We start from the raw sequence: 27,924 nt of genomic DNA on the forward strand, positions 1-27,924 counted from the left end.
AGAGACAGACAACCACACACTCTCACATCTGTACTGTTGGCCAATTTAGAATCAGCATTTAAATTAACAATCCTGTCTTTGGTCTGTGGGAGGAAACCAAAGCAAATGGGGAAGTATCATGCTGGCTCATGGACAACATACAGATTGCACCTGTAAGGCCCCAACACCTTCTTGCTGTGAGGTGAAAGTGTTATGCACTGCTCCAACTGTACCACCCACTGGCAGCCATTTATCATGCAAATACAAATAGATGCTATACATAGCACATGTTACAGTTTCAATCAAATGCTAAAACATCACAAGCAGGAGCTGTGCGGTGGAATGCAATCAAAAGACTGACGTATTTAATGTCAAAAAATGCAAAGAATATTTCAGTATTGCATTGCTTGAGTAAAATACTTAATATGTTTTTTGAAGGTGGGATATTTTGTCATGTACTGCTGGTAACAGCTGGTCTGGAGACTGTGAGATACACTTAACTCTGTATAATAATTTAATGATTCCGCTTTACAGTATTCATTAATCCTTTGTAAACATCATCTACATCATCTACATATTGATATGTGTCATAGTTTGATTATTATGTCTTAAAACCAAGATACAGTTTTGCCATTTACCAGCTCCAGCTTCAATATCTACTAAATATGATTAAAGGACTGTTTCTAAATAATGGGATAAGTATCTCAGTGTAATTACACTATGCATTTTTAGATTCAGTTCTCTTTTTATGTTGACTCGGTTGCTCATAAACCCCATTGTGGATGAAAGGGAGAGATATTGTCAAGGATTCAAACATTCACCTCAGAGAGAAGTTTAATCTAACAGAGATGAAAAAAGTTAGAAAGACGAGATCAAAGCAACTTTTTTTTAACATCAAACTCATAAGCTTGCTGGCTTTTGTGATTCATTTTATAGCGCTAGATATTTTGTAGCGGCCTCCTTTGTGTAGGCTGATTTTACCTTTTCCTTTGTGACATTGCATAAAGTGCCCTGATGGTTTTTATTATAATTGGAACAGGCAGTTTCATTTCAGCCTCGCAGGGGGTGAACTCACCCAATTTCACTGAAGAAAATCACCAGGTAATACATGATGTGACAGCATTGTTTCAGAGCTTCCTCAAAGCCATAAAATTTATATTCTCCTAGATGAACGAAATAGTTAGCGGTAAGGAAATGGCTTTGATCTTACATGCACATGCGCTCATATTTTCCTGTGAAGCTGAAGAAATATTTTTTAAACTTCCACTTTAGGCTTCTATTATACAGAAGAATTAAAAACACTTTATATTTGACATAAAGTGTGTTTTTATGAAAATATACACATTTGTCAAACATTTTTTGAAGTACTTGTGCATACGGGGGCTTTCTGTGAGTGCATTGTGGATTTGAAAGCATGTGTATCATTGCTGGGTGGCTTTGTGTTTGCTTCTCTAAGTGCATATGTTCTCTCTCCTGGAAAAAAGTGAGTAAATTAAGCCTGTTTTACTGCCTAAAGCATGTCGATTCTCTTCAGTGTGAATGAGTGGGTCTGTATTTAATTGAGCTTCCGTGAAAAACCTTGTCTGTGCGGTAATGCTCGTGGGCATCAGCTTGCACCATGACCCTGGAACAGAAGTATACTCTTGTGACTTTGAACCTCTTTCAAAGTTTTATTACTGCCAGCGTAAAAATATATATATGGGTTTGCTATTTGCCTTGAAGGATGAAACTCTGAATGCACACCCCAGACCTCTACCTTATTTGTTTATAGTAAGAGAAATGAAAATTTTTGTGATACTTCTGTGTCATTGTCCTTCTGTGTCATTGAACAGTCTGATATGTTGACACAAGTCATGCTGTTTATATTATAACATCGTGGTAAAGGTTGATCACGAGAGCTGCTTCCTGTCTTCCCTTTCTTAGGAACTGAATGAAATCCCTACATATGTAATGCCATTTGTCATTTTTTAAGAATGCGTCCGCCGTCCACTGAAGCTCGCCAATGGCATCCATCTTTGGCTAATGGCTGTGAACAAGACAGTTCCAGTTGGCTTTGTTCATCTCACTTTGTCATCATCTTCATGCTCATCGTTTCTGTGCTGAATTCACCAGTTAAATGGCTCCAGTCTTGTCGAGCAGTAGCTCCATGCTTGAAGGGAGGTTTCAAAGTACAAAAAAGTTCCATCTCTTCACCATAAAGTGAAGAGCGCTGGTTGGAAGTCAATTTCTGCAAGGCCAAAGTCATTTTTAAAAGTGCTAGAAGCACAGTGTGGAGCGAGGCGTGCTGGAAATGGTAACATATGACCAACCATTCTCCTCCTATGGAACCGTTTTGATAAACTGTGTGCGCTGTCGTGCTTTGTGTGAGTGTAGATCTTCACCACACATATAGAAAATCCCTTGCACATCTACTCAGGGTTTTTTGTCTCTGTCACAAAATGAAGGATGTGCTCAGGTAGATATGTGACTGTGTGACTAATCTTCAGTATAGAAGCAAATAGTCCGAGACACTGCGTATGCATTAATTCCAGAAAAAAAATCATTTTCTCTGAATGAGACAACTTTAAAGATGCTTGGCTCAAACGCACTGGGGGTCTCTCTGTTTTTCATTTATGTGCAAATACACTCATGTTTCAACATTTCCACCCTAAATGATCAAAAAAAAGAAGAAAAAAAGGCCTGAGCCAGTTAGGTGCGATAAGAACATTTCCATTGATGGATTGATTCCTTGTGTGCAGAAGATTTAACTGCTCTTTTCAACTCAACATGTACTTCTATTTTGGACCTCATCGCTCCCCTAAAAACACTCCGTCCCAAAGCTCACGCTGAACCCTGGATTACAGACTCTGTTCGTGCTCTCAGGCGCACCTGTAGGTGTGCTGAGAGAAAATGGAAAAAGGACAAGCTGCACATTTCTTTTAATATCCTCAGAGACTCTCTTTCAACCTATCAGAAAGCCGTTAAAGAGGCCAAGTCCTCCTACATATCAAACCTGGTTAGCAGTAGTGTCCATAAACCTCAGACTCTGTTTCGTGTTTTAAATTCCATTGTAAATCCTTACACATCCACCAGCCTCACACCTTCTGCCACCCTCTGTAATGACTTTCTAAAGTTCTTTGTAAACAAGATTTCCTCCCTGCAGTCTGTCATTCCATCTTCACCTTCCAATCCCTGTGTTTTGTCTTTGTGCCATTCTGCCTTTAATCAGTTCGAACCAATCTCTCTCTCTCAGCTGCATGAAATAGTCTGCAAGGTTAAGACTACCAACCGTTCCACCGATGCTATCCCCTCTCGGCTTCTGAAGCAGGTTCTGGACTCAGTCGGACCTTTCCTTCTGGTCCTGATCAATGCCTGCCTCAGTTCTGGTTGTTTTCCAACACCCTTCAAGCACGCTGTTGTTCAACCTCTCCTTAAAAAGCCTAATCTAGATCCATCCCTACTCTCTAACTATAGGCCCATTTCCAACCTCCCTTTTCTGTCTAAAGTACTGGAACGAGCCGCCCTCACGCAGCTCCAGCTATTTCTTGACAATAACAATCTCTATGAGAAGTTCCAGTCTGGTTTTAGAGCTCGGCATAGCACAGAAACCGCCCTTCTGAGAGTTTTTAATGATTTGCTTTTAACTGTTGACTCTGGTTGTGCTGCTGTCTTAGTAACCCTGGACCTGACAGCAGCCTTCGACACTGTTGATCACAACATACTGCTATCCCGCCTTCAACACTGTGTCGGTTTAAAGGGCACTGTCTTAAAGTTTTTCCAGTCCTATTTGAATAATAGGAGTTTTTCTGTTCACCTTGGTGAACTGTCATCTCCCAGAGCTCCTTTAACCTGTGGCGTACCTCAGGGGTCCATACTAGGCCCCCTGTTGTTTATTCTGTACTTGCTCCCTCTGGGCGATGTGCTCCGTAAACATAATGTGTCCTTCCACATCTTTGCCGATGATATTCAGATCTACCTCCCTCTGAGGTTGAACTGCAATGTTTCTTTGCAGCCGCTACTCTCCTGCTTGTCTGACATTAAGACTTGGATGACTCTTAACTTCTTACACCTTAATGAAAGCAAAACTGAAGTCATTGTGTTTGGGCTTCCTAAAGATCCCAACTTCTCTCTTGACTTTTTGGGACCCCTAACCTCCGATTGCACTTCTTCCATTAAGAGTCTTGGTGTTATTTTTGACAATGCTTTTAAACTTGATAAACAAATCAGCTCTGTAGTTAAGGGATCTTTTTATCATTTGCGGATTTTAGCCAAAGTCAAGTCTTACCTTTGCAGGAACGATCTAGAAAGAGTGGTCCATGCTTTTATTACTTCACGGCTAGACTACTGCAATTCCCTCTATGCTGGCCTAGATCGTTCCTGTCTACATCGCCTTCAACTGGTGCAGAACGCTGCCGCTCGCCTGTTGACCGGTTCAAAAAAAAGAGACCACATCACTCCGGTTCTCTGCTCTCTCCACTGGCTCCCAGTTGCCTTTAGGATTGATTTTAAAATCTTATTGCTGGCTTTTAAGGCTTTAAATGGCACTGCACCTTCTTACCTGTCAGAACTCCTTAGTACTTATCGCCCCAGGAGATCTTTGAGGTCAGCCGACCTGATGCTTTTAGATGTTCCCAGGTATAAATTAAAGACAAAGGGAGAGAGGGCGTTTGCTGTGGCTGCACCCAGACTGTGGAACAGTTTACCTCCTCACGTCAGACTCTCCAAAAGCCTAGAAACTTTTAAAACCGCTCTTAAAACTCACCTCTTTTCATTGGCTTTTAGAAAGGTTTAATTTATTTGTTTTATATATTTTAATTTTATTTTTATCAGCGAGGTGTTATTACGAAATTGTGTTCTATTGTATTTTTATCTGTATTTACTGTACAGCACTTTGGTCAGCCTTGGTTGTTTTTAAATGTGCTCTATAAATAAACTTGACTTGACTTGACATCTGTCTCTCACAAAAGGAGCCAGCTGAGAGCAATAGCCTGCTTCACCAACATGAGATTGTATTGTTGTGATAAAAGGTTTTTTGAATGCAGACAACACAGACTCGTTTTTAACTCCTTCCTTTCGCCCCCACTAACCACATATGTCTGTTAAAACTTAGGGGTAATGTGCGAATATCTACGGTCGAGCATAAAATGAAAATGTGTTATTATTGTGACAAAACTAGCAGCTTTAAAATTAAACTTCAGTCCTGTCATGTCCCTGCTGATATCTGACAGTTTGCTTCGAGCATCTGCATCAGCTGTGCGGCTTTTATTCCAGTAGTTTCCCGTTCTCCCTCTTCTGCTCAACGGAGAGGGATTACAGCAGCATCACTCAGACCGTGTCTCTGCTGAAATCCATCTATCAACCCTCTCCCTGAGCAATATTTCTGTATTGCTCCCAAGTGGGAAGATCAAATATTTGGTATTGCACAGTGAAATCCATTCAAAGGTTCTTAGCTGACTCCATAATCCCCGGAAGAGTTTCTTTTTCTCTATAAAGCCAATTATTTCACATCAGATCAAAGGCATTTATTTATCATTTACAGCGGATAAGCTGAAGGTACTACAACTACCCATTCGCTCACGTACAGCAGACAGAGAGATGCACAGACACAGGAGTAATTCCATACTTTTCTTTTCCTGAAACCTAATTTTTAATGATTCCCTGCTTCACTTCTTTCTCTTCTACTTCTTTGCTCCTTCGCAGTTTCCAGTGGATGGTACTGTTCACTCGGGCTGTCTCCGGCATGCCGATGGCACGACAGCATCACCAGGCCAGTGTGCCCACAACAAGCTGGATCCTGGTTTTGGCTCTGTTTCTCACTCTACAGGTGAATTAAAAAAAATATTCCTGTTGGTTTCTTTATTTGTTCTGTTTTCTGTTTTTTTTTTTTTCTTTTTTCTTTTAATGAGTAGCACTGTTTTTTCACATTCATTGTTTATTTCCACTGAACTATTATTGGCAGTAATGTTAATCACTTGATTCTGGGCACAAATCCACTGAAATCCTGCCCTGGCCAGTTTGAATATCGAGAAGAAATAATGAGTTCGACTGCTTGCATTTCAGTTTGTTCCAGTTTCTTCTAGAAAGTAGACTGTTTCAGTTATTAAACTCAAAGTTTCACAGTTGACTGTCTTAGTTAATGTTGTGTTTGTCGAGCTTTCTGCTCCTGCGTTACACTTGTGCAGTTTTCTGTAATAAACAACAAAAAGAGGTTGAAATTCTCAGTGAAAGAGGTAGAAAGAGTGCGACAAAAGCAAGCTCCTCTTTTTCTTTTTTCCTTGACAGTGACAGCTGTCCCTGACATCTGCAGCTAGCTACCTAATTAAGCTAATGTTCTCTCCACCAGTTAGTAACTGACATCTTTTTTCCTTTCTCAGATTTCTTTTTAAAGAAAACGCTTTTTTGTATTTATGTGAGAGCTACAAACACAATACAGTGTTCAAGGATGAGGCTAAACCTGTATGGTCAAGTAAAAAGTAGGCATACTCGACAACATTTGACAACCTCCCCTGTACTCTCAATGAGTTTTCACAGTTCACTATATGTCAAAAAAGATATGGTTTGACAACCATTAGAACAGATTGCTGGTTTTTCGAAGGGTAGCCCTAATAAGCTGTATAGGCAGAGATCACATTCACTAACTTAAAACAGAATAGAATAAAATAGAATTATGGGACAGGTATCGAAGGGGAAAAAACTTAAGACATGTTGCTATCATTCTTCAGTAAAGATGTAAGACATGTTCCAGTAATAGCTGTTTGATTTGTATTACCAAGATATGTTTTGTCAAACAGTTTGCTTTCTTTTAATTCTGTCCACTTGTTAGGTTTGACATCATTAGCTATGTCCGGGTACAAACCCTCCTTCAGTTCAGTAATAACCGAGATACTGAGGCACTGGGAAAGTGGTCCAAATTCTTTCAACTTCAATAAAATCATCAGTGTGGCTGTTCTGCCAGGTGTAACAATAAATTTTAACAGCATCGATGAAAAAGAGGATTTAGGAGTTTTAGTTAGCAGGACGTTAGCTTGCTAGTTTCAGTACAAAGATAATACACCATGTTCTGACCGTTGGTGTTCCTAAAAAGCTAAAATGTACAGCTCTTCTACAAGTTTGGATGTAAACAAAGACAAAAGACTAAATAGCAGGGTTAGTGGTTGGGCAAGTTTACATATAATGATAGCTAGTGGCTAGCTGCAGAGCTATCATTAGGCTAATATAAACACTATAGCGCAGGGAACATAACATTTTACGAAGACAGCCTCAGTCAACGTATAGCTGACTTGGACTGGGGCTGATGTGCCACCACTTAACAAGCAGATAGATGAATACACTTTTCTGAGAAGTGTCTATGCTTTTGGCAAATGCACTCTGTGACTCTTAAATAATGGTCAAGTTGAAATAAACTATAGATAGAAAAGTAATCACCAAAAACTTACTAACATGTAGTCTGTATTTAACCAGTTATTGTGGGCCAATATTACTGGCCACTATTAGCTATTTGCCAATATGTTACAACGTGTTGCTGTTGCAGTTAGGCCACCAGAGGACACTTTGCAACCTGCCTGTTGGCAAATCGCCACAACTACCAGCTGATAACAGATGTTAGTGAAATCCTAAAAATCCTATATTATCAAGCTATAGCTATAGCATGATAGTGTGATAGCACTGACAAAAATATTAGTTTATTGATTAATTTGCTACAGCAGAATATATACAGGTGTACAGCTACTGTGCCATGTGGAAACATTTTGAGAAATATATGCTACATACTGTACCATTTGCTGTGCTACTGAGGGAATGAGTTTAACAAACAGTTAATTGTGTAGATAGGTGCAGTTACTCTATACTAAGAGCTCATCCAGTAGAGTTCAAATGTACCTGCTTCAGGCTGCATTTTTTTACTTATCATTCCCTTTCTGCTTCAAATATTACTTCTTTATTAAATGTCAGTAATTCTCCAAATTCTCTACCTCACACGCCGGGAGTGCAAGCTGAAAACACTAAACTGTCACCACAGAATTTTGAAAATGACCCAATTTTTTCATGTGAAAATTGTTTTGTCAGTGTTGCAGCCAGTGAGAAAATCTTTCATATACTGTATATTAGTGTCATCTTGTTTTGTGTCCCCTGGGTTCCTCTGAGTTTTCACTCTATCATTTTGTAAACAGAAGGTATCAGAAAAAAACAATTGGAAGCCTCTGAGTACAAACCACGTGTCCTGGTTTTTATTTTTTTGTTTCATTTTGTGTCTCACTCCAGGGTGCCGCTCATGCTGCTCCATCAGGAGACAACAGGCTGGTTCGTACCACCAGAGTGAGGAGGCAGACCCCAGGGGGGGATCTGCCCCCCTCCGACTTATCAGCCAACCAGACCCTGCGGGAGCAACCTTTGGTCTTTAACCACGTCTATAACATTAACGTACCCTTGGAGTCTCTATGCTCTGTTGACTTGGACACCTCTGCACCATCAGGCCCAGGGGACGGTGAGGATCGATTTCTGGTCCTGCGCATGCGCGCACAAACACACAAATACACACACAAGCCTTTAAGAAGTTTTTGAGACTTGTTCTTTTTGCTATCATAGGTTCTCGTGCTGAGTTGGGATCCAGACCTTCTGTAGAGGGTCCAGTGGATCCAAATGGAGCAACAGAATACACAGAGCAAACACTGGATGCTGAGAGCCAGGTGGGTGCTTCAACAGTGTTTTATTTGTGTGTAATTAGCATTAAAAATTTGGAAGAGCTACGAGACGTGAAGAGACTTCTTGGGTTGAATTAAATAATCTAATGTGAAAAGATATGATACGAAAGAGTTTCATGGGGATGTTTTTGCCAGAGTTAATTAAAACAAAAAAGCAATCAAAAAAATCTCTGTTTATCTCATACTGGGCCTTGTTGCAGCCCCTGATTGTAGCTCCTCTCCCTGTAAGGTCGCCCTCCTTTTAGGCAGTATTTTCCTGATTGGCTACCCCTTGTAAATAATAAAACTGAACAGCAGGTAAGTTGGGCTTCTTTCTGAGATGACCTTATTAAAGTTACCACCTCTCTTCAGATTCAGGTTAGGAATAAAAAAACTGCCATGAATGTTTAGCATGAAGCCAAAGCATTTGACTCACAGGGATTACGTAGTGTATATGCCAACCTCATTACTTTAAACTATGTCCTGTTTAATGACAATCCAGTTGTAACAGTTAATGTGGGACAGAACCTTAATAGTTCCCTTTATTACGATTCAGCGCTCTCCAACAAGAGTGCAAACAGGTGAATTTTAAATTGTATCTGGGCACATAACCCTCCGCTTCTCTGTCTGGGTTTTGTTCTTCTTCTTTTAAACTGGGTTTGACAAATCCAGTCAAAGTGAAACTGTCAAACTGAAAACTATTGTTCTACAGTGAGATTCTGGTAATAGAGAGCGCGAAGGACAGGTGGTTAGGATGTAGATGGTCTGGGTGGGTGAAAAGAAGCTGGATCCAGACAGCGAGCACTACAGCTTAAAACGGCTTTATTTACAAAAACAGATCAACAACATCACAAGACATGAACATACAAAGAAAGCATGACAAAGCCAAAACAAACAGGATAGAAGGGGGGTAGATGGTAGGGTAACTGGCGTGTAAAAGAGTGTGACGCATACTACACTCAAGGCTGTGTGAGTGTGATTAATTACATCACACATGACCAAGATGGGTTAAGGATGAACGAGTACTAATAACAACAACAATGTCATCTATGATAAAAATGATCAGAATCCTAAGATTGGAATAAAATAAATGAATTAATATACACATATATATATATATATATATATATATATATATATATATATATATATATATATATATATATATATATATATATATATATATATAGTTAATTATTTAAGTTAATTAAAGTAATTAAATGACAATGCTAATAAAGAAAAGGAAGGGGGTTGTTGAGAAACTCTAGGAATGGAAGGGAAAAAAATAGATGGCCAGACATTAATAACTTTGTCACGATGGATCTGTTCCCTATCTGTATCTGTCCTTTAAATGTGGCCTTCATTTACGTCTCACCTGGACACCTCTAAAGCTTTATGATTATCCATGAATTATATTTGTTTCTAAATGATTCTACACAAGCACACACAAGGTAAGAAGTCATATAATTAGTGCTATTTCAGGCTTTGGAGCATGAAATGCAGCTCAACAGTCTTTGCCAACTCATCCATTATAAATAATTAGAAGTTTAAAATGCTAGAATGAGAACGTGACAATGTGAAAAAACATTTCATAATGTGAACACAGCAGCTCAGAGTGATAAACCTACAGAGAATTATCACCCAAATCCACAGCTTCCCTGGGTTTACAGAGCTTATAGCTAGTCTAGCTTATCTTCTAGCGATTTGGCCAACAACTCTTTTGGTAAGCTCCCGTCATTCTCATAGCATTGATTTTTTGCTGCAGCAGGCAACTGTTTTTGGGGAATAAAGCTCTAAAAACCCACTCTACCTGCTCAGCATTAAACAGCAGAGCTGGCAACTATCTGGTGAATACAGCAGAGACTTTTTTGCAGCTAAAGAGACAGCTATTTACATCAGGAGAGAGTAGCACAAAAACAGAGCTAAAAGGGTGAATCACAGAGCTATCTGTGGAAGCCATGAGCACGACTCCCAATGAATGATAATGTTTCTAAGCACCTCTTGGTTGTGTAATAAAAACACCTTGAAAGGAGATATTTGTGTGTGCATATACTCGGGATTTCCTCAAGATGTTAATTAAAGATGCATTTCTACTTCATGGTGACTCTTTTATCTAATGGATGCACTTAGTTGTCAAAATTTTCTCCTTGTTTAGGTGACATTTACACACCGCATCAATATCCCCAAAGCAGCGTGCGGTTGTCCAGCAACGGCCACAATCCAGCAGCTTGCCACCAGGGTGGAGATGCTAGAGAGAGAGGTTTCCATGCTCAGAGCTCAGTGTGGATCCGGATGCTGCGGGGAGAGCTCGGCCATTGGTGAGTACTGTTTAACACTGACAACAAATACTATAGACAAACTTGTAGAATGTAGTTTTTGTCTATAAATCCCCTCAGCATCTGTACAAACAGACCGTGGTGTTGCAGAGAGCTTTTTGAGGCAAAAATGCAAAGAAATAAGACTGCGTTATGAAAAGAATTACATGAACTGTAAACCAGGCAGAAAAGAAAAGACAGACGCCAGTAAAATATTGATGCTGGAAGGTGGGTTTTCTTCTTCTTCTTCTTCCTCTTTTTGTCTTGCTCACAGTCTGAAATGTGTGGAGAAACCTTTGTTACTGGCAAAAATTTGTTGTCTATTCAAGAGATGCTGCCATTATAATATGAGGGGACTGCAACTGATAGAGTTACAGAATTTATTATGGCTAAAGGATTTGCTCCATTGACACCATCCCCCCCGTCAAATATTTTCTGAAAACGCTCCATCTCCACTGTGAGAATATGATTATCTCCAGCAGTCACGATCAGAATCAGAAAGAGGATGAAATGTTTAGCCTGCGAGAGCAATGGGAGGATGGGAAAGGCAAAGTAGAAAAAGTTGGAGTATTTTAGATTTAACTACTGTTTCTTTAATCAGGGCTGTTTGACAACATTAACTAAATGATAAACTGATTGGTTGTTACTTTTTATTCTATACTGAATTGATATGTTTCTTCAAATATGCTATGTATTTCATGGTGGTTACTTGAGGTAGGTATCACAAAATGCACAAAGTAATGTGACCCTAACTTTTCAAACTCCCGCTTTAAAGACGTGTGTGTGGGAGGTTTTGTACTTGAATCAAGTACTAAGCGATTCAATCTGTCTTTTCAGGCCGTTTGGACTTTGTCCCAGGCTGCAGCAACCACGGCAGCTTCAGCTTCGATATGTGCAGCTGCATCTGCGAGGAAGGGTGGACCGGCAAAAACTGCTCCGAGCCTCGCTGCCCAAATGACTGCTCCGGTCAAGGGGTGTGTGTTGAAGGGGAGTGCGTGTGCGACCGTGACTTTGGAGGTGACAACTGTTCGGAGCCGCGCTGCCCTTCGGACTGCTCTGGCCGCGGATTGTGCATCGATGGGGAGTGCGTTTGTGAGGAGTCGTTCACAGGCGAAGACTGCATGGTCGGAAGGTGTCTCAATGACTGCTCGGACCAGGGGCTGTGCATAAACGGGACGTGCCAGTGCCGGCCTGGGTATGTGGGAGAGGACTGCTCGCTCGTCTACTGTGCAAACAACTGCAGCAAGAAGGGAATCTGCAAGGAGGGCTTCTGCGTCTGTCAGGATGGATATGCTGGAGATGACTGCAACTCTGGTAGGCTGTGTTAAGGTTCAAAATTGAGGAGGGAGAGTACAAACCACCCTTGGTCCAGAAGCTCTTGGTCAAACAATGATTTTAATGACTACACACGTGTGGGAAGAACACTCTGTGCGCAGACAGCAAGTGATCTTCAACTTAATCAAAGCATAAACAGATTTTTATAGCATCAGGGTTTGATTTACTGACGCCCCTTCATACGTCACAGACAGGATATATACATACGTCAAATCAACACCACAATGACTTTTAAGACAGAACATCATCTTCTATTTTTCATGGCCGGCACTTCCTTTCTACCTTTCAGTTCCTCTTTCTTGCCGAGACGACAAGGACGGTTCCTCTTTTACCGAGACACTTTCGCAGTTCCAATCCAGACATGACTAATCTCTCTCTCCTCTAAATAAATCTAACTCATGTGTGTGTGTCACGACCTCACATGCTCTCTGTGTCACCTCTTCACCTGTTGCACTTCTGACCTTTCACTAGACCAGAGGCTCACTGAGACTATGTGTATGTCTTCTACTAAATAAATGTTTTAACCAAGAACCTCTACTAAAACCTTAATATGAAATGACCTGATATATAAGTGTTTTGTAAGCATGTATTGCAATTCCTTCTATGTTCTAGTTTTCCCTCAGCATGTATCACCTGAACAGTCACGTCAGTGAAGCTTAAGACCTTTAAAGAACCTGAACATCAACTCAAATAAGCACAGATATGCATTGTGTACACAATAGTTATAACTGCATCTGAAATACAAAATTAACATCATCATAAACATCTTAAGGCCATCTTAAAGCTATCTGTTACATTGTTAAAGCAATGATCATACTGCAGATTATATTATTAATGCAATGGTAATAATGATGATTATTTAACAATAGCAGTAAAATAATTTCCCTGCTCCACACTCCCTCTCTCGACCTCTGGAACACCAGAGGTCGCAATACATTGTGTCCTCGCTCAGACAACCTCATGTCATCTAATTGGTCCAGTAATAAACACCCGCTCCCATTCGAGAACACTCCATGTGTAAGCTTAGGTTTTCTCGGTCCCTCTCTGGTGGTCTCGGACCTCCCTGTGGTCGTCGAGATCTTCTGCAAAGGAAACAAAACACCTTTTCCTGCACCTCCCTAACTTATCCTATTTGGGACTCTTTAATCAAAAGCATGATCCTAATTATGCTCTTAACTTATTGACTTGTATTTATATATATTCTTCAACGTTCCTCATCACTTTAAAATTCTTTAAGCGCTGGTTTCACGTCCGGTTGCTCGCTCTATTTTTCCCTTATCTGATCATCAACATCCTGTGTACAAATTGTCGCTGCTGCAAGTTCCTCTACTCTAATCTTAAGTCACCTTTTTAACAAGAAAATCATCGTAAGCGCCTATTCTACTAAAAGATCCAAAAGAAAACAACCACTTTAATCAATTAAGTTTAAGCATATAAGCAATTACTCCTGCATACATTTCAACATAGCTAAATGCTGCCTTGAAACAACTCCTGTGTGTTAACACTAACACTAACTGCTAATTTTGATCTTCCACTGATCGCTTTGATCGTCTGCCTGTTGGCAAGTACCAAAAGCAGTTGGTCTGACGTTTGTGGTTCTATTTCCTAGAGCAGAAACTCTTGGAGAAGGAGATGTCTTTCTTAACACTTGGTATCGGTGTGACCAGGATCATACACTCAGAACAGAAATCCAGTCTAAGCAGATTTTATAGTAACACTGCGTGACCCACAGACAGATTAGACTGAATTCTTTACAAATGAGGCATGTTTTTTATGGAATTGTAGCTAAAATGTTTAATAGAGTGACTCTATTCGGTCTTTAAGTGATGACGTAATGAGTCCTGCTTCCGGGCCCAAACTACTCTGCCTTTAATAAGGCTTTTGTGTTTTTTACATGTTTTAATGCTTTGTATCTTGTTCCATTTAATCTCAACAAGGCCCTAAAAACAGTCTGTGATCACTGTCGGCCTCTCTCGGTTTTTATTACTGCTAAGCTCAGTTTTTAAAACCTTACGATGTAACTACAGCTCAGCCCATGCAGCAGTATGTTGATAACTAACCTCGTATTGTGGATGGATTATCTCAGTTCTCCCAACTGAAGTTCAGTCCAGTTACAGCAGGAGTTGGCAACCCTAGGCACGCGTGCCACAGTTGGCACTGTGTGGCACAGTTGGCGGTCTTTCTCAGACTTACTGCACCAAAAAATCGTTTGAGGCAATGACTGATTGCGTGGGGTCGCAGAACTAGTCCTTGTCTCCAAAACAACCATTTCAGAGGAACAAGAATCAACTTCAGTGTACAGACAATCTGTAAACAGTGTTTCCTGAGTGTACCATGATAAAGTTTTCCTCTTTAAGTTCTGGTTATGTATCTCATAACCATGCTTGATGTGACATGTTTCAGACGAGTATCTTTATAAAGAGGATATCAGTGTTATTTCTATAGAGATCTAAAAAAAAAAGAAAGAAAGAAAGGAAAATAAGAAATTGTCTCTTGTTAAAAACAAACTACCAGCAGTAGATATTTTTAGTCACTATTTTACATCCAGCTAGAGATTTTACAAGTCCTACATATTTGCCCCACATACAGCTAGGGCTGCAACTTCATTGTTATTCAGTTAATTAATTAAATTACCTGAAGGCCATCACAATTTCCCTGAGCCCAAAGAAACAGCAATATCAGTTATCGGTCATTAAACCTAAAGATGTAAATCTTACAGTTTTATATAAAGCAGTGGAAAACTGCAAAACATCACATTTAAGAGGCTTTTTGTTCTTATTTGACTAAAACCGTGATCAAATATGTGCGTAATTCACTTTCAGAATTCTGTCTTAAATGTATTAACTGACTGCTTCCACATTAAGTGGAACATAACACAGAAACTTAAAGCTTCCTGTAAATACCCAGTACTATCTGTGATTGCCGCAGAGAGCTTGCATGAACACGTGCACGAACAAAGGAGGTTGTTAATGCAACAACCTAGTGCAGTGTTTGGATAGGAAGTAGACTTCACAGGTTTGAAAGCACACCTGAAAAATAAACCCATCTGTGCTTCAAATGGAGGTGGTGGGGTGCCTGACTTGCTGGACAGCCAAAGGTGTAACAGCATTCATTTGTCAAAAGTCACATTCATCTGGGGGAGAGCTGTCATTTTAGCCGTAGCTAAGACGTTTTTTTGAGCCGCTTTTGTTCAAAGCCAGCTCTCCACGCCAAAATATCAGATCCTCCTCTGCCATTTAAGAGGCCTGTCAACGTGGTGACGGATGGGGACAGACAGAAGAGCGAGTGATAGAAAGGCAGGGATGCAAAATCATATTACTAAGGCGTCTCGGTCCTACCCCACCCATTTAATATCTACACCAAGTGAGGGAGACCGAATTGCCTATTTCTTTGTAATTAGAGACCAAAATAGGCAGCGCTTGTAGGGGATAGTTTGCTGAATACCAAACGAAGCAGTTCAATTACCGGAGACTTGTAGGGTGACAGGCTTAAGTGTTTCACGTTATCACAAACTGGAGAAAGCGGCATGTATTTTTGCTTCAATAATGGTGGCCTATATTCTCCCGCTACGAGAAATAATGGAGGTTGTTGAATTTAAATTGGACGTTTCAGGCGTGCAGTAAGAAATAGTATATCTTTACATAAAAATACATTCCCCCCAAAAAGCCAAAATCACCCGGAGGAAAGTGACATTCAGCCATACAGCAGAAGTGCTCCACGATCATTTCTATGAGTCCCGACGCCACTGTGGAGAGACAGTGACACTCTTGCTTTGTTGACATCCTTTGAGTGCTGCAGTGGTGACAACTGACATTTACATTTCTCATCATATCAGCGCTATGATAAAGCTTCGGGGCCCGGGCCTCACCGCTTACCCGACCTGCGCGTGACGGTCGTGGATCCTCATTTCGAGGATGTTGACAGGTTAGAACAGCCGCAGAGCCTGCGTGGCGGGAGTTGTGGCTCGAGAAGCTGCCGCAGCACGTCATCTAACATTTCCAGGCAAGAGGAAGCATGTTGCTGCATGGGTGTGAAAAAAATTCACTCTTATTGACGTCATACAAGCAAAATTGCATCACCTTTTGCTGTACTTTTAATATTAAGGGCTGTTGCTGCTGGCTTTATGCGCCATAACTGTAATAGCTTTATTATGCCATTAAACTATATGAATATTATAGATTTTTAAAAATGTATGTAACCATTTTAATGGATGTGTGTTGTAAAAGGACAAAGTGGAAGCCACATGTATACATTTTATTTTTTAGAGTTAGGCGCTGTGGTCTGCTTATAGATGTTGTTTCCTTGTTTTATTGCCCCATTCAGCATCAGTCAGTTTTATGGCTTCATGAGTCAAAAGCATGGCCTTGTTACTTACAGCAGCCCAGTTAAAACAAGCCTACTGTTAAAAGACTAACTTTGCTCCATACAATTATATTATGATTAACAGCTCGAGCGATTTTGGCAGGAATGTGACACTCGCCTCATCGCACAGTAATGCATTGTCACAATCGGCTGACAGCTGTGCGGGTGGGTTTTTTTTTTTCACGTGTTGCTTTCACGGACAGCCTCAGCAGGGTGAGAACATACATCGTTATTATGGTTTCGACTGAAACTGTGCTTCAGCTTGTTTTTTTTGTTTGTTTGTTTTAGCTCTTTTTGTATGTGCAACACAAAATTATTATTTGCATCTCTATCAATGACTATTGTAAAAACAACACAAAAGAAATTTTTTGTGCTTGTTGTTTATTTTTTTTATTCAGCATTGTCTGTGTTGGCAGTTATCACATTTCAGCGGGTAGTCGCGCCTGTGATTCACGATTATCAGGCTTTGTGAGTCTGATAACTCAGTCTGTTTAACTTCAGCTTGATTTATTATTGAGATATTGGTTTGTTTGGATCATTCAAAGTGCAGCAGTAAGTCTTTTACTCTGAGCCAGAGGAAGAAAACAATCTTGTACTGTATCTTCAAAATATCTGTCGTGATTTGCTTCCTAAAAATCATCTGTCCTTTCTTTTCCACCCAACAGAAACTCCAAAATATTATAATTAACATTAAAACATGCAGTTTAGTCATTTAAGCGTGATTTATATGAAAAATTCCATTACACATAGCAGCCTGAAGGTAAGTTCCTTCTCTGATGATGCACTGACCTTCGTTGTGTGCTTAAAGTTGTACCATCGGGGTCTTAGTTCGGTGGATACTGCTATATCTGCCTATAATAGTATACTGATTAGACTTAATGAGACTTAAACACTCCGGGCAAGATTCTTCAACAACCTTCAGCAACTTGCCCTTTCTCAAGCAAGCATTCAGAAGAATACAAGCTGAAGAAGACAAAAACCTTGAGCATTTTAATTAGTTCATGTGATTCAAGCAGTGTACTTTGAAATATGTGATTTATGTTGCGGATCGTTTTAAGAGAGGCGATTAGTTCCATCCAAGGTTGGTTGGTGCTGCCTGTCATTCACTCTTGGTTTTTCACCAACTAGAAATGTTGATGGGATGTCTGAATGCACCAATCCTCTGTTAGACCACTCATCAGGGTAAATAAAATTAACCAAAACCTTACCCAACTTAATTGTTTAATAGTGAGCTTTTACATGGCCACATAGTGAAATAATATTTAATACTGTTGACAGACTTCTCTGAGTAACCTTGTTAATCACTCTACCCCTGACCTTCTGCTGTACTTACAGTACTGTGCAAAAGTCTTGAGCCATCCTTCATTTAGATACTTTTAGAAAATTCAGTTCTTTGCTTAGTTGTATATATAGACACAGTTGTTTATCCCTTGAGCTGGAGTGGTTCTTGAGTGGTTCATAGGTCAGTGTTAAGTGGCATAAGAAGGAAAACAGCATTCCTCTAAAAATGCTCAGGTACTAGGAGTGGACTAAAAATGAGTGAAAAAGTAGGCAACAACCAAAGGAAATCAGAAACTCTGGAGAACTACTGCCCAAGACCACTTTGAAATGTCCGAAGAAAGTCTGGCTTCTCGGAAGGAAAATATCAAGAAATGAGGGGTGGCTTGAGACCTTTGCATAGTATTGTATGCCTTTGCTTTCGAGGAGTTCATCCATTCATCTCTTGCATGACCTTATTCAGTCACTATTCTTTTGTCCCGTGGATTATTGCCCCTTCTTTGATTTATCATTCCCTTTATATACCTGACAAGTTGAACTGACGAAATAAATCTCGTTAAGTGAATGCTGCAGGATTTGCCCCTCAGTTCTGAAATGATCTAGCCACTGTACAGGATGGGCCCATCTGTCGAGTGCGTGAGAAAGTGCTGGAAAATTCTACTAAAGTGCCCAAGGGTTTCCGGTGGGGGATTCACTGATCGGCTGTAGTGTCCTGTATCACAGGGGTGGGGAGAGTTTTGTTTTTCACACCATCACAATTCTCCTTTATCTCCTTCTCTCTTTCATCCTTTTTGCTCTAGTTTACTTTTAGTTGTTTTTCAGTGTTAAATTATTTATTCTTCTCCAGCAGATCTCTTTCTCCTCTTCTGTGTCTTCTGTGCATCCAGCCCATCCTACAGTTTTTTCCCCCCCAAGTCAAACTGTTTGTATCATCTGTCTTGTCTCACCTCCTTTATGTCCTTCACTTGTCTCCCCCTCCCCTTTTGTTGTGTTTGCCTGTGGGAGTTGTGGACGGTCTTTCTTTATGGCTCCACATTTGCATTCAGCACCACCTCTTAGGTTTACGACCTGATGATCTCAAGTTCAGGATTTCTTGCACCCAGCACTGGATTCTTTTACTGTCTGGGATTCGTTTTAACAATGCAATCTGTTCAAATATGAGATGGGTGTAATAAGCTGTCTCTAAGTATGACAGGCTACCTGGCTAACATCTGTCTCTAATCACAGTGTCTAAACTAACAGAGCACTATTTAGGCGTGACTTCGGGATAATTAAAACACAAACAAAAGTTTTAAATATAATAATTACTGCCTGCCTTATGGGTAAGAACATTTTCATAACCAAGATCTTAATAATCTATAAATATATTTTCTACTCATACTCCATTACCACAAAATAGGTTCGCCACTCGATGATGATGACGTCTTGTCAGCCTGCGTGAAATGCACGGGTGGCGGTATGAGGCAAAAATGTAAAAAAATAAATAAAAGCTTCTGACCTTTAGCCAAGTCCCGCCCCTGTCGGGTGCTGCTCCAGCACCCAGCGTGTCAATTTATGGCATTTTCAACTGTCAATGAGAGACATTCAAAGGAAATAATAGTAAATCTCTGAAATGAATGAGAGAAAGCACTTGTGCTGGGAAGCCACATTCACTATTTAATTTGTCAGCTGAATATTTTGAAACAGTATATGTGATTTGCAGGTTTCATTTGCACACATTCTGAATTTCCCCCTCTTCTGAAAGCTCAACATGCCTAGTTACTATTGCTTAACGTTAAATCAAACTGTGGCTTTGCAACGGTCCAGTTGGATGCAGGAAATTTGGTCATACTAGCTGTACAACCTATTTGTATGCATGTTGCTCAATAAGCAGTGGAGCATGTGCACTTTCTTAATTACATCACTGCTTTCTTTAAAAAGAAAACATTAAATTGAGATATTATCTCATACAAAGCAAAAAACAGTTAATAGCCAATTTGGTGAAAAAAGCTGTAACTCACTGTAAGGATGTAATGGGCCAGAAAAAAGGAGTGCATCACAGCTTACCATGGATCATCAGTTTTTTAAAATTTCTTCAGTGTCAGTGTATTTAATGCTGTTAGTTAACATATCTGACGTTAGATCGGAAAAAGAGAAATTGCATACTTAATGTTCTAAAATCTAAATAAATACAGGCTAAATAGCAGAGTACCAAAGACCGTGATTAATGAGTTAGAAGTTCTCGTTGTCACAAAGTCAGCTGGCGACATGGTGGTGCAGTGGTTAGCACTGTTGCCTCACAGCAAGACACTCCCCAGTTTGAACCCATCACATCTGCAGCCTTTCTGCACTTTTGTGTTCCCCCTGCGTACCCTGGCTTCCTCCTACACGCCAAAGACATGCATGAATGGTTGTGTCTTTCTTACTGTAACTTAAAACATAACCGGACTCAAAGCAAGTGTTCAGTTAAGGCATCATTTAGTTAGTTTAGTGTAAATTGAGTGGAAGTGACATGTTTTCAGTGATTCTTTTCCTCGGCGGCGGTATAAGTGTGATTTATATTCTCTGGTGAATAGATACAGTTTATACATTGAGCTTGTTTAGCCATATGTTGGTAATAACACCAAAGGAAATGTGGAATAATTGCACGCGTGATGAGACAAATGTGATACAAATAGTGCAGGGATATGTTTTTACATTTTGTACTAATTCAACATCAGTTTAGTTGTACAGTCCTGAAATTGCTGCCAGAACATAGACTACAAAACTGATCAGTCTGTCAGGAGGATAGTTATTACCAAGAATGTTGCACGGATGAATTTTACTTTGTTGCCACAAATCTAAAGAGACCCGATCAAGCGTCAGCATTGCTTTCTTACCTTATTTCCAACTAGTGCTCTGTTTTGCCGTTACACTCCTCACATTCTTTATAGATCTCCATCACCTGTTGGTCTGACGGGGTTTCTGACTTGAAGTAGGCTGCACTGAATCGATCCACTTTGTGAGAAAGAAAAGTCAAATGATGGGTCAAACACCTCCTTTAAATGGGAGCACGCACAGAGCCTGAAGGACAACGTGTGGGTTAACAAAGAAAGATGATAACTAACTAACATCCTTTCTGACTGGGGTTTGAAGTCTGGCTATGTTGAACGTGCACCAAAGAAACTCCACTCACAGTATAATCCACTATAGCGAGCCAGTTTCTTTTAAAAAGTTTCAGCCTTTTCACAGGACCTTCAATGATTATTGCAGAAATGCTTCAAAAATACACAAATTCTCATATTTCCTACTAAGTAGCTTGCGAAGCCCACAAGTAAGACTTTAATGTCTCTTCTAAAATCGGCATGATTAATAACCACCTTAACATTTTCTAGCCCTTTGACTGATCTGGCTGAGCTGATAAGGCAACAGCTCTCATGTAAAATTATCTTTTATCTGTAGAGTTTGGATGTCAGGCTTACTTAACTCACTGGACAGGCTGCGCTTAAGCTGGCTCACCAAAGGATTACAGCAAGGGATACACAACCTGGTTGACCGCTCTCTGTGCGAGTCACTGAAATAATGACATATGCCATGTGAACCTTCTGTTGCAAATTGCAGCCTTTATACTAATTCGATTACTAAATGCTCACAGTTTTCTGATTAAAGTAGGCGAATCCACACAGAAAACGTTTTTTGGAAGCAATCTGTCGCTCGCCCATCTCACAGAGCAGACAGATTGCCATTCTTGTGAGTCACACATCACCGCAGGCGCACAACATTTTTTTCTTCGTCGTTTTTTTGTTTTGTTTTGTTTTTTTGGCATCTACTGAAGTAATCTCCACAGATACTTGTTCAAATCACACAAATAAACAAATTATTTTTGTAAGAATTAATATGGTTCCAAATGTTACTTAAAAAAAGAATCCGTACAATTAATAATAATTAAATCTTCATGTTAAAACAGTAGTTATTTCCTTCCGCTAAGCTGATGACAACTATTTTAATCCTGTAACTTTCTGCTTCAGTGTCAGCCTGATGAAGGGACAGATTGTCCGGCTGCTCATCTTTCTGCTGCTGGTAGACAGATGGTACCACTCAAGCCTATTTTTCAGTGTTTTGCTTTGTGTTAAGGTTTTTTTTTTTATCACATATTTATTACAGTAGCAGATTACTAGTGTAAGATTTGTATTTTTCATTGCTACACCAAAAACAAATGTACAAAAAAAAATTCAAATTAGTTGTTTTGCTTTCTGTTTTTCGTTAACAGTTGCACCCGCCGTGAACTTGAAAGTTCGAGGGGTGACAGATCAAACCATCGAGCTGGAGTGGGAGGGGTCAGTTGTGCTGACAGATTTCTTGGTGACCTACACACCGAGCACCCCCGGAGGTAAGTACAGATCCACGCTGACCTTTCAAAGCAGGACAGCCGTGAGTTAACTTCCCGTTGCTTCGAAATCTCTTGAAAGCATCGACATCTCCTATTTCTTTGTAAAAAAAAAAAAAAAGCAGTGCATCCATGTATCGGTGTATATCTCTTCACCTGCCTCCCTGTCAGGTGTGCAGCTAGAGATAAGGATTCCAGGCAACACGACTACCTGCACTATCTTGGAGCTCCAAGCTGGCATGGAGTACAACATCAATGTGTTCGCTGTCATTAACAACACTATCAGCGTTCCTGCCAGTATTACTGTTTGGACCTGTAAGTGCAATCATATGTTTTTGTTCTTTTTTTGTTCTTTTTTTTTTATAAAATGTTCCCTTGTGGTGCAACAGAAAGAGCCTGAAAGCATCTTTGTTTCCCAATTTAATATCTCAATTTACCTTCATGCAATATCCCCGGGCTCCTGGATTATTGCACGTGCAGTTCTACATTAACAAATGTGCACACAGTGTCTATCACGATTTTTTTTTTTTTTGTCAAGTCCTCCCAAAGATGTTTCTCTGTGTCAACAGAGTGAGAATACCACTTGCTTGTCTGTGCAAATTGCTTGTGATTTTCACCTGTAACAACTGCTTAGTGTCACTCACACACACACACTGTGTTAATGCCGGGTCCTTGCACCTGATATTGAAATACACCAATTGCTTTCACGCTTACCAACACTCTGCAAGCATTAAAACCCTGAATAAGTTTTTTTTTCTTCCACTGGAAGCAAAATATTGTATGATCGGTGTATTAGGTGACGTTTAGGTACATACAGTGTATTGCTATTAGTGCTGGCTTGGCTTGTAAAATTATTCTCAATTTCAACAACAACTGAATTTAATTTAAGTAGAATTTCTACTAATAAATTAGATTCAGGGCAATTTACTCTGATGGATCCATTTTTCCACTAGAATATGATTTATTTTGGGCATTATTTTTTTGCTAAACTTAATTTTAAGGGTTTAATTAGATATTCTGGAAAGATTGTTGGGAAACATTTAATTATAGCACTTTGAAAATTAAAGAATGAGCTGTTCTTTTTCAGTGAGTTATATATCATCAAAACTATGAAAACTTTCACGTATCCAAACTTAAAAAGAGAAAGAAGAGAGTTTTTTAAGCATTAGACAGTTGTGATTTATGGACTGTTGGTTAACTGAAGAACAATGATATGTCTCTACTCCTTCAGATCTCTCAAGTCCAGATGTTTTAGTCTTCAAATCCATGACAGAGACATCAGTGGAGGTCCACTGGCAACCGTTCTACTATTCCTTCGATGGATGGGAGATTAGCTTCATCCCCAAGGTACAATCTACCTGTCTGAATCTAAATGAATGGAATTGACACTCCTCCTTATGTCAGACTACACCACAGATGCTGAAAGTACAGTGAAACATATCCAGTATGGTTCTGCAATAGTCCTTCGCACAGCTGGCTGTGAGTTTTGCAGACTGTTGTCTACAGATAACCATTTATTGTCGCCACGACTACCTTCGCTAGTGCTGTTGTTGGCCTGTCAACCATTGGTTAAGAAGAAGACCAAAATTATAACATACAAAGACATAAAAACAATGAAAAGTGTAGAAAAGTGCTGTATAATAATCAGTCCTTTTACCATTAAATAAGCTTGCAGACTCAAACATGACACACATGGATGCGATTCTTGATTTTGGGCATTCCTGATATGTGTGTGTGTGTGTGTGTTTGTGTGTGGCTGGGGTGTACCTTGAGTGGAATCACAAGGCAAGCTATTTGAGCTTCGATTGTTCAACAGGTTGATTATTCACCGCAATGATCAACTGCCCAGGCAACCAGACTCTCAGTACATTTGCGTACCATCGTTTCATTGGTTAATGGCTCTGCTGGAACATTTGAATCAATGTGATTTGACGACGTCTACGATGGTGCTTCAGAGGTTGAATTTTGATTGTTTTTTATCACATACAGTGCCAGAAAAGTAAAACAAGGGATTGATAATGTAGTTCAGCACCATGTGACATCTACCCATTCAGAAGCGAGAGTGCACGAGTCTCGCCTAATCCCCGTGTGTTTGTGAGGTGAACAGAAGGAATAAAGAGTTATTTATGCTTTAGATACATATTTGCACACTCTTTATTTTTCAGGGTTTTGCTTGTGAAATCTTGATTGGAAATAATTGTTTTCAAATCTCACTAATACCATCCTCTAGCTTTGAATGTCTGTAAAAACGGGGAGAAAACTGCATGGATTTAGGTTTTCTTGGGGGTTTAAAGCCCATACCAAATTAAACGAGCGGATTGTCTTAAGCTTATTGGCTATTAGATGGATGAGCCATTGAACTCTTTTTTCCTGAATAATCCTTCGCGAAGCCATACTAGGGCCAGGTTCAAAGCCAAAAAGCAAAAGCCTTTCTCTTTCTAATTCCTGCTGTAAACTCAGGTACTCTGAACTCTAATCTTGTCCCCTCTCACAGTAATTGGTTTTCTCCTTTAAGGTGTTCTCAAGGGAGATATCCTTTGGTCCAGCCAGGCACTAAGTCTCAAATCTGATGTTAAGATGCTTTTGTGTGTTTGTTTTTCAAGGCCTTTTAAGGATAGTAAGTTAAAAAAAAGTGCTCATCTTAATTTTATTTTATTGCTTTTAGTGTTCCCATCCTCCTTTGGTCTGTCCATTCCTTCATGTCTCATCACTGTTGTGTTCTCCCATCCCCCCCGGGCCTTTCCACCTAATCCCTTGTTTCTATTTTCCATCCAACAGCCCTTGGTTGAAATCTGTAACTGTTTTTTTTTTTCAGTTACCCCTTGAAACTGCCCTCCATCCCTTTTTGTTTCACCTCTCTCGCATCCCTCTCTCTCCCTCTCTCTCTCTCTCTCTTTCATATTCTTTCCTCAATCGTCCCTTGCTTTCCCTCCCTCTCTCTCCAGCCACAGGGGAAATCATATTATGAGTTGGCATTCCCACCCCTGGTGGGTTTAATCTAGCAGTAGGGATTGTGAATTTTGACAATCTTGTAATGGAAGTAGGCATGAAAGCTTTGGCCTATGCGAACAAACACAAAACTCACTACCCTGTAAAAAGGAAACAAAGCGAGAGGGAAGGGGGGAAGGTGAGCTTTAGGACCCACCATTAATATGGTTAGAAACTGCTATAGCACAGTATATATGGTACATTCCCATAATGTAATATACTGCCAGGGTTTTTGTACTGCATGCGTGCAGTACTGCAACATCTCATATGTTGGATTTTGTAATTCAATAAAAAAAATAGATAAGACTACAAAGAAAGGCAGTTGTATATCGGAGGGACGGCTCAGGTTGAGCAGTTTGGAGGCAAAGAAAAAGAAGGAAGGCTGAGAGGGTTTGGACATGTGCAGGTGGGGTGGGATTGTAGATACACTGGAAAAAGGATGCTGACGATGGAGCTGCCAGGAAAGAGGAAAAGCGGAGAACCACAGACATGCAGATGGTTGGTGGGATAGAAAAGGATGGAAGGGAAAGAATGAGATAAAAGACACCAAGAAGGAGAAAAAGCAGAAGAATCAGTCAGTTGACAACTAGGGCTGGTGTTATTGGACAGATATTGCAGTCACATATTGACATTAAACAATTTTTGTGTTCATTAGTGTCATATTTGTTTTCTGTAAGGACTCTTTCAACTTTAAAAAAATGCAACCATGAAAAACTCCAATTCAAGTCTATTTTTCTCAAATCACCTTAAAAAGAATTGTGTTAATAAATGAGAGGATAACAAACGAGCTCGTGCACACATGTTGTTAACTTTCTCCTACTAGTCTTTGAGGAAGTGTTTCTCAACTTAAGACAGCAAAGTTGATGATTTTTTGATATTTGTGCTCACAGCATTAAACATGACATTTAAAAGACAAAAGACGAGAACGTCTTTTCCGGAAGCAGTGTCACCGTTACTTTGAATAACAGACTATACTTTTGTGTGTCGGGCTGGGGGAACTCTTCGATCTTCCTTGTTACCGTCTATTGCTGTCTGTTTAAAAAGGATAATGAATGATTTTCACACATAAGTTTTCAGCGCGGGTAACTGTAAACAAATTAGATGTATTTGTTGTACAGAATTTTTTCCTCTGAATTGTGAGATGACTAAAAACACTTCCCACTAGTTCTTATCATTAGAAAAGAACGAAAACAGTGAATGTATGAATGGGCAGTTAAATTGCTACATTTTCTTTTCATCCAGTGAAACGGAAGCAATAGAAAATACAAGGGACTAAGTCGCCAAAGCGATCTTGTCGGCACAGATAATGATGACTAATTATGAGCAAAGTGACACATGAGATGGGAGTGGGATATACTTTTGTGGTGATTCATTTTGCTTAATTTAGCATTACCTCCATGAAACTGTATTATTATTGAGATTGAACACCACTTGTTGTTAGAACATTACCATTGTGAGTGTTACTGCCCACCCTGGTAATTGGAGCTGAGGTGATTAAATGGATTACATCTCTAATTACAGATTTGATTCAGGAAAGCAGCAAGCTGTTATATGTTCTGTTTTAATAGCAACCGTCAAAGCGCAGGGGATTGGAGATCTCGGACCAGCAGTGGGTGTAACATCTGTGTGATGGCAGGTAGTGCATTAGCAATGCTGGCTCTCTGAGAACAGCTGGGAATGGCTGTGACTCTGTATGGATGAGTGACACGCCTTTGGAAACGCACACAGTGCTGCCTTTGCAGAACATGGCCAGAGAAATATCACTCTAGCCCGTTTGATATTCGGTTTGGGAATTTAATGTGCTAAACCTTCCAAAAGTTTAAGCATACAACACAGAAAATGTACTGCATGTAAATTAGCTGCTGAAGTTCTGTCATTGGGGGAGGGCCTTTTTCTTACCTTCACTGAGAGACGCTGTTTGTGCCACACAGTTGCTGATATTTACTGAAAAATTAAAACAGATAGGAGCTTTCTCTCTCTCTTCCTTCCCCTATGTCACTTTAATCCTTGCTTTTCTTCCAGGATAATGATGGAGGGATGACTACACAGCTGCCCAGCACCATCACGTCATTTGTGCAAACTGGTTTGAGGCCAGGCGAAGAATATACAGTGAACCTGGTGGCGCTCCGGGACCAAGGTCGAAGCCAGCCAGTCACAGCTACTGTCACAACACGTATGTATTCAGTTTGGAAGCTGTAAATTAACAACAATTAGCTATAATATTATAACCACCAAAATTTGTATTTAATGTTAGGCTGCTGTGCGAAATGTGCGTTAAAAAGAAAGGCCATTTTCTGCAAATCTCATAAATCCATATTTTATTCACATACATACAAAACGTATAAAATGTTTAAACTGGGTTATTTTACTATTTCATGAGAAGTATTAGTTATTTTTTAATTTGATGGCAGTAATATGACACAATTGCTTTTGTTGGGATGGGCCAACAAAAGCATTGAAAAGAAAATAGTACTAAAAAAACCAACTGGAGGAATGTTTTGCACATAATTCGGGTACCTGGCAACAGGTAAGTAACATGAACAGGACTAAAAAGATCATCTTTAAAAAGATGGGCAGAGTTTCACTGCTCTGTAAAAACACTGCATCTACAAATCAGGGAACAACTTCAGAATAATGCGTGTTGTCATATGTCGTACGTCTATAT

At 39.9% G+C, this 27,924-nt stretch overlaps 1 protein-coding gene across 1 annotated transcript in view; it reads left to right on the top strand.

Moving 5' to 3' along the window:
• tnr (tenascin R (restrictin, janusin)) overlaps positions 1–27,924 on the top strand; it is a 219,922-nt gene that overhangs the window by 135,043 nt on the left and 56,955 nt on the right. The window contains exons 5-13 of the mRNA XM_085389939.1: positions 5,659–5,782; positions 8,218–8,440; positions 8,542–8,642; positions 10,792–10,954; positions 11,789–12,265; positions 22,155–22,274; positions 22,443–22,586; positions 23,503–23,618; positions 27,282–27,432. Of these exons, the coding sequence (XP_085246065.1) occupies positions 5,669–5,782; positions 8,218–8,440; positions 8,542–8,642; positions 10,792–10,954; positions 11,789–12,265; positions 22,155–22,274; positions 22,443–22,586; positions 23,503–23,618; positions 27,282–27,432 (1,609 nt within the window). The 5' untranslated portion in view covers positions 5,659–5,668. The remainder of the gene's footprint in view (positions 1–5,658; positions 5,783–8,217; positions 8,441–8,541; positions 8,643–10,791; positions 10,955–11,788; positions 12,266–22,154; positions 22,275–22,442; positions 22,587–23,502; positions 23,619–27,281; positions 27,433–27,924) is intronic.

This window comes from Rhamphochromis longiceps, linkage group LG18, assembly GCF_057381845.1.
Source record: "Rhamphochromis longiceps isolate RC_006_pf linkage group LG18, R_longiceps_female_GT1.1, whole genome shotgun sequence".
Classification (NCBI taxonomy): Eukaryota; Metazoa; Chordata; class Actinopteri; order Cichliformes; family Cichlidae; genus Rhamphochromis; species Rhamphochromis longiceps.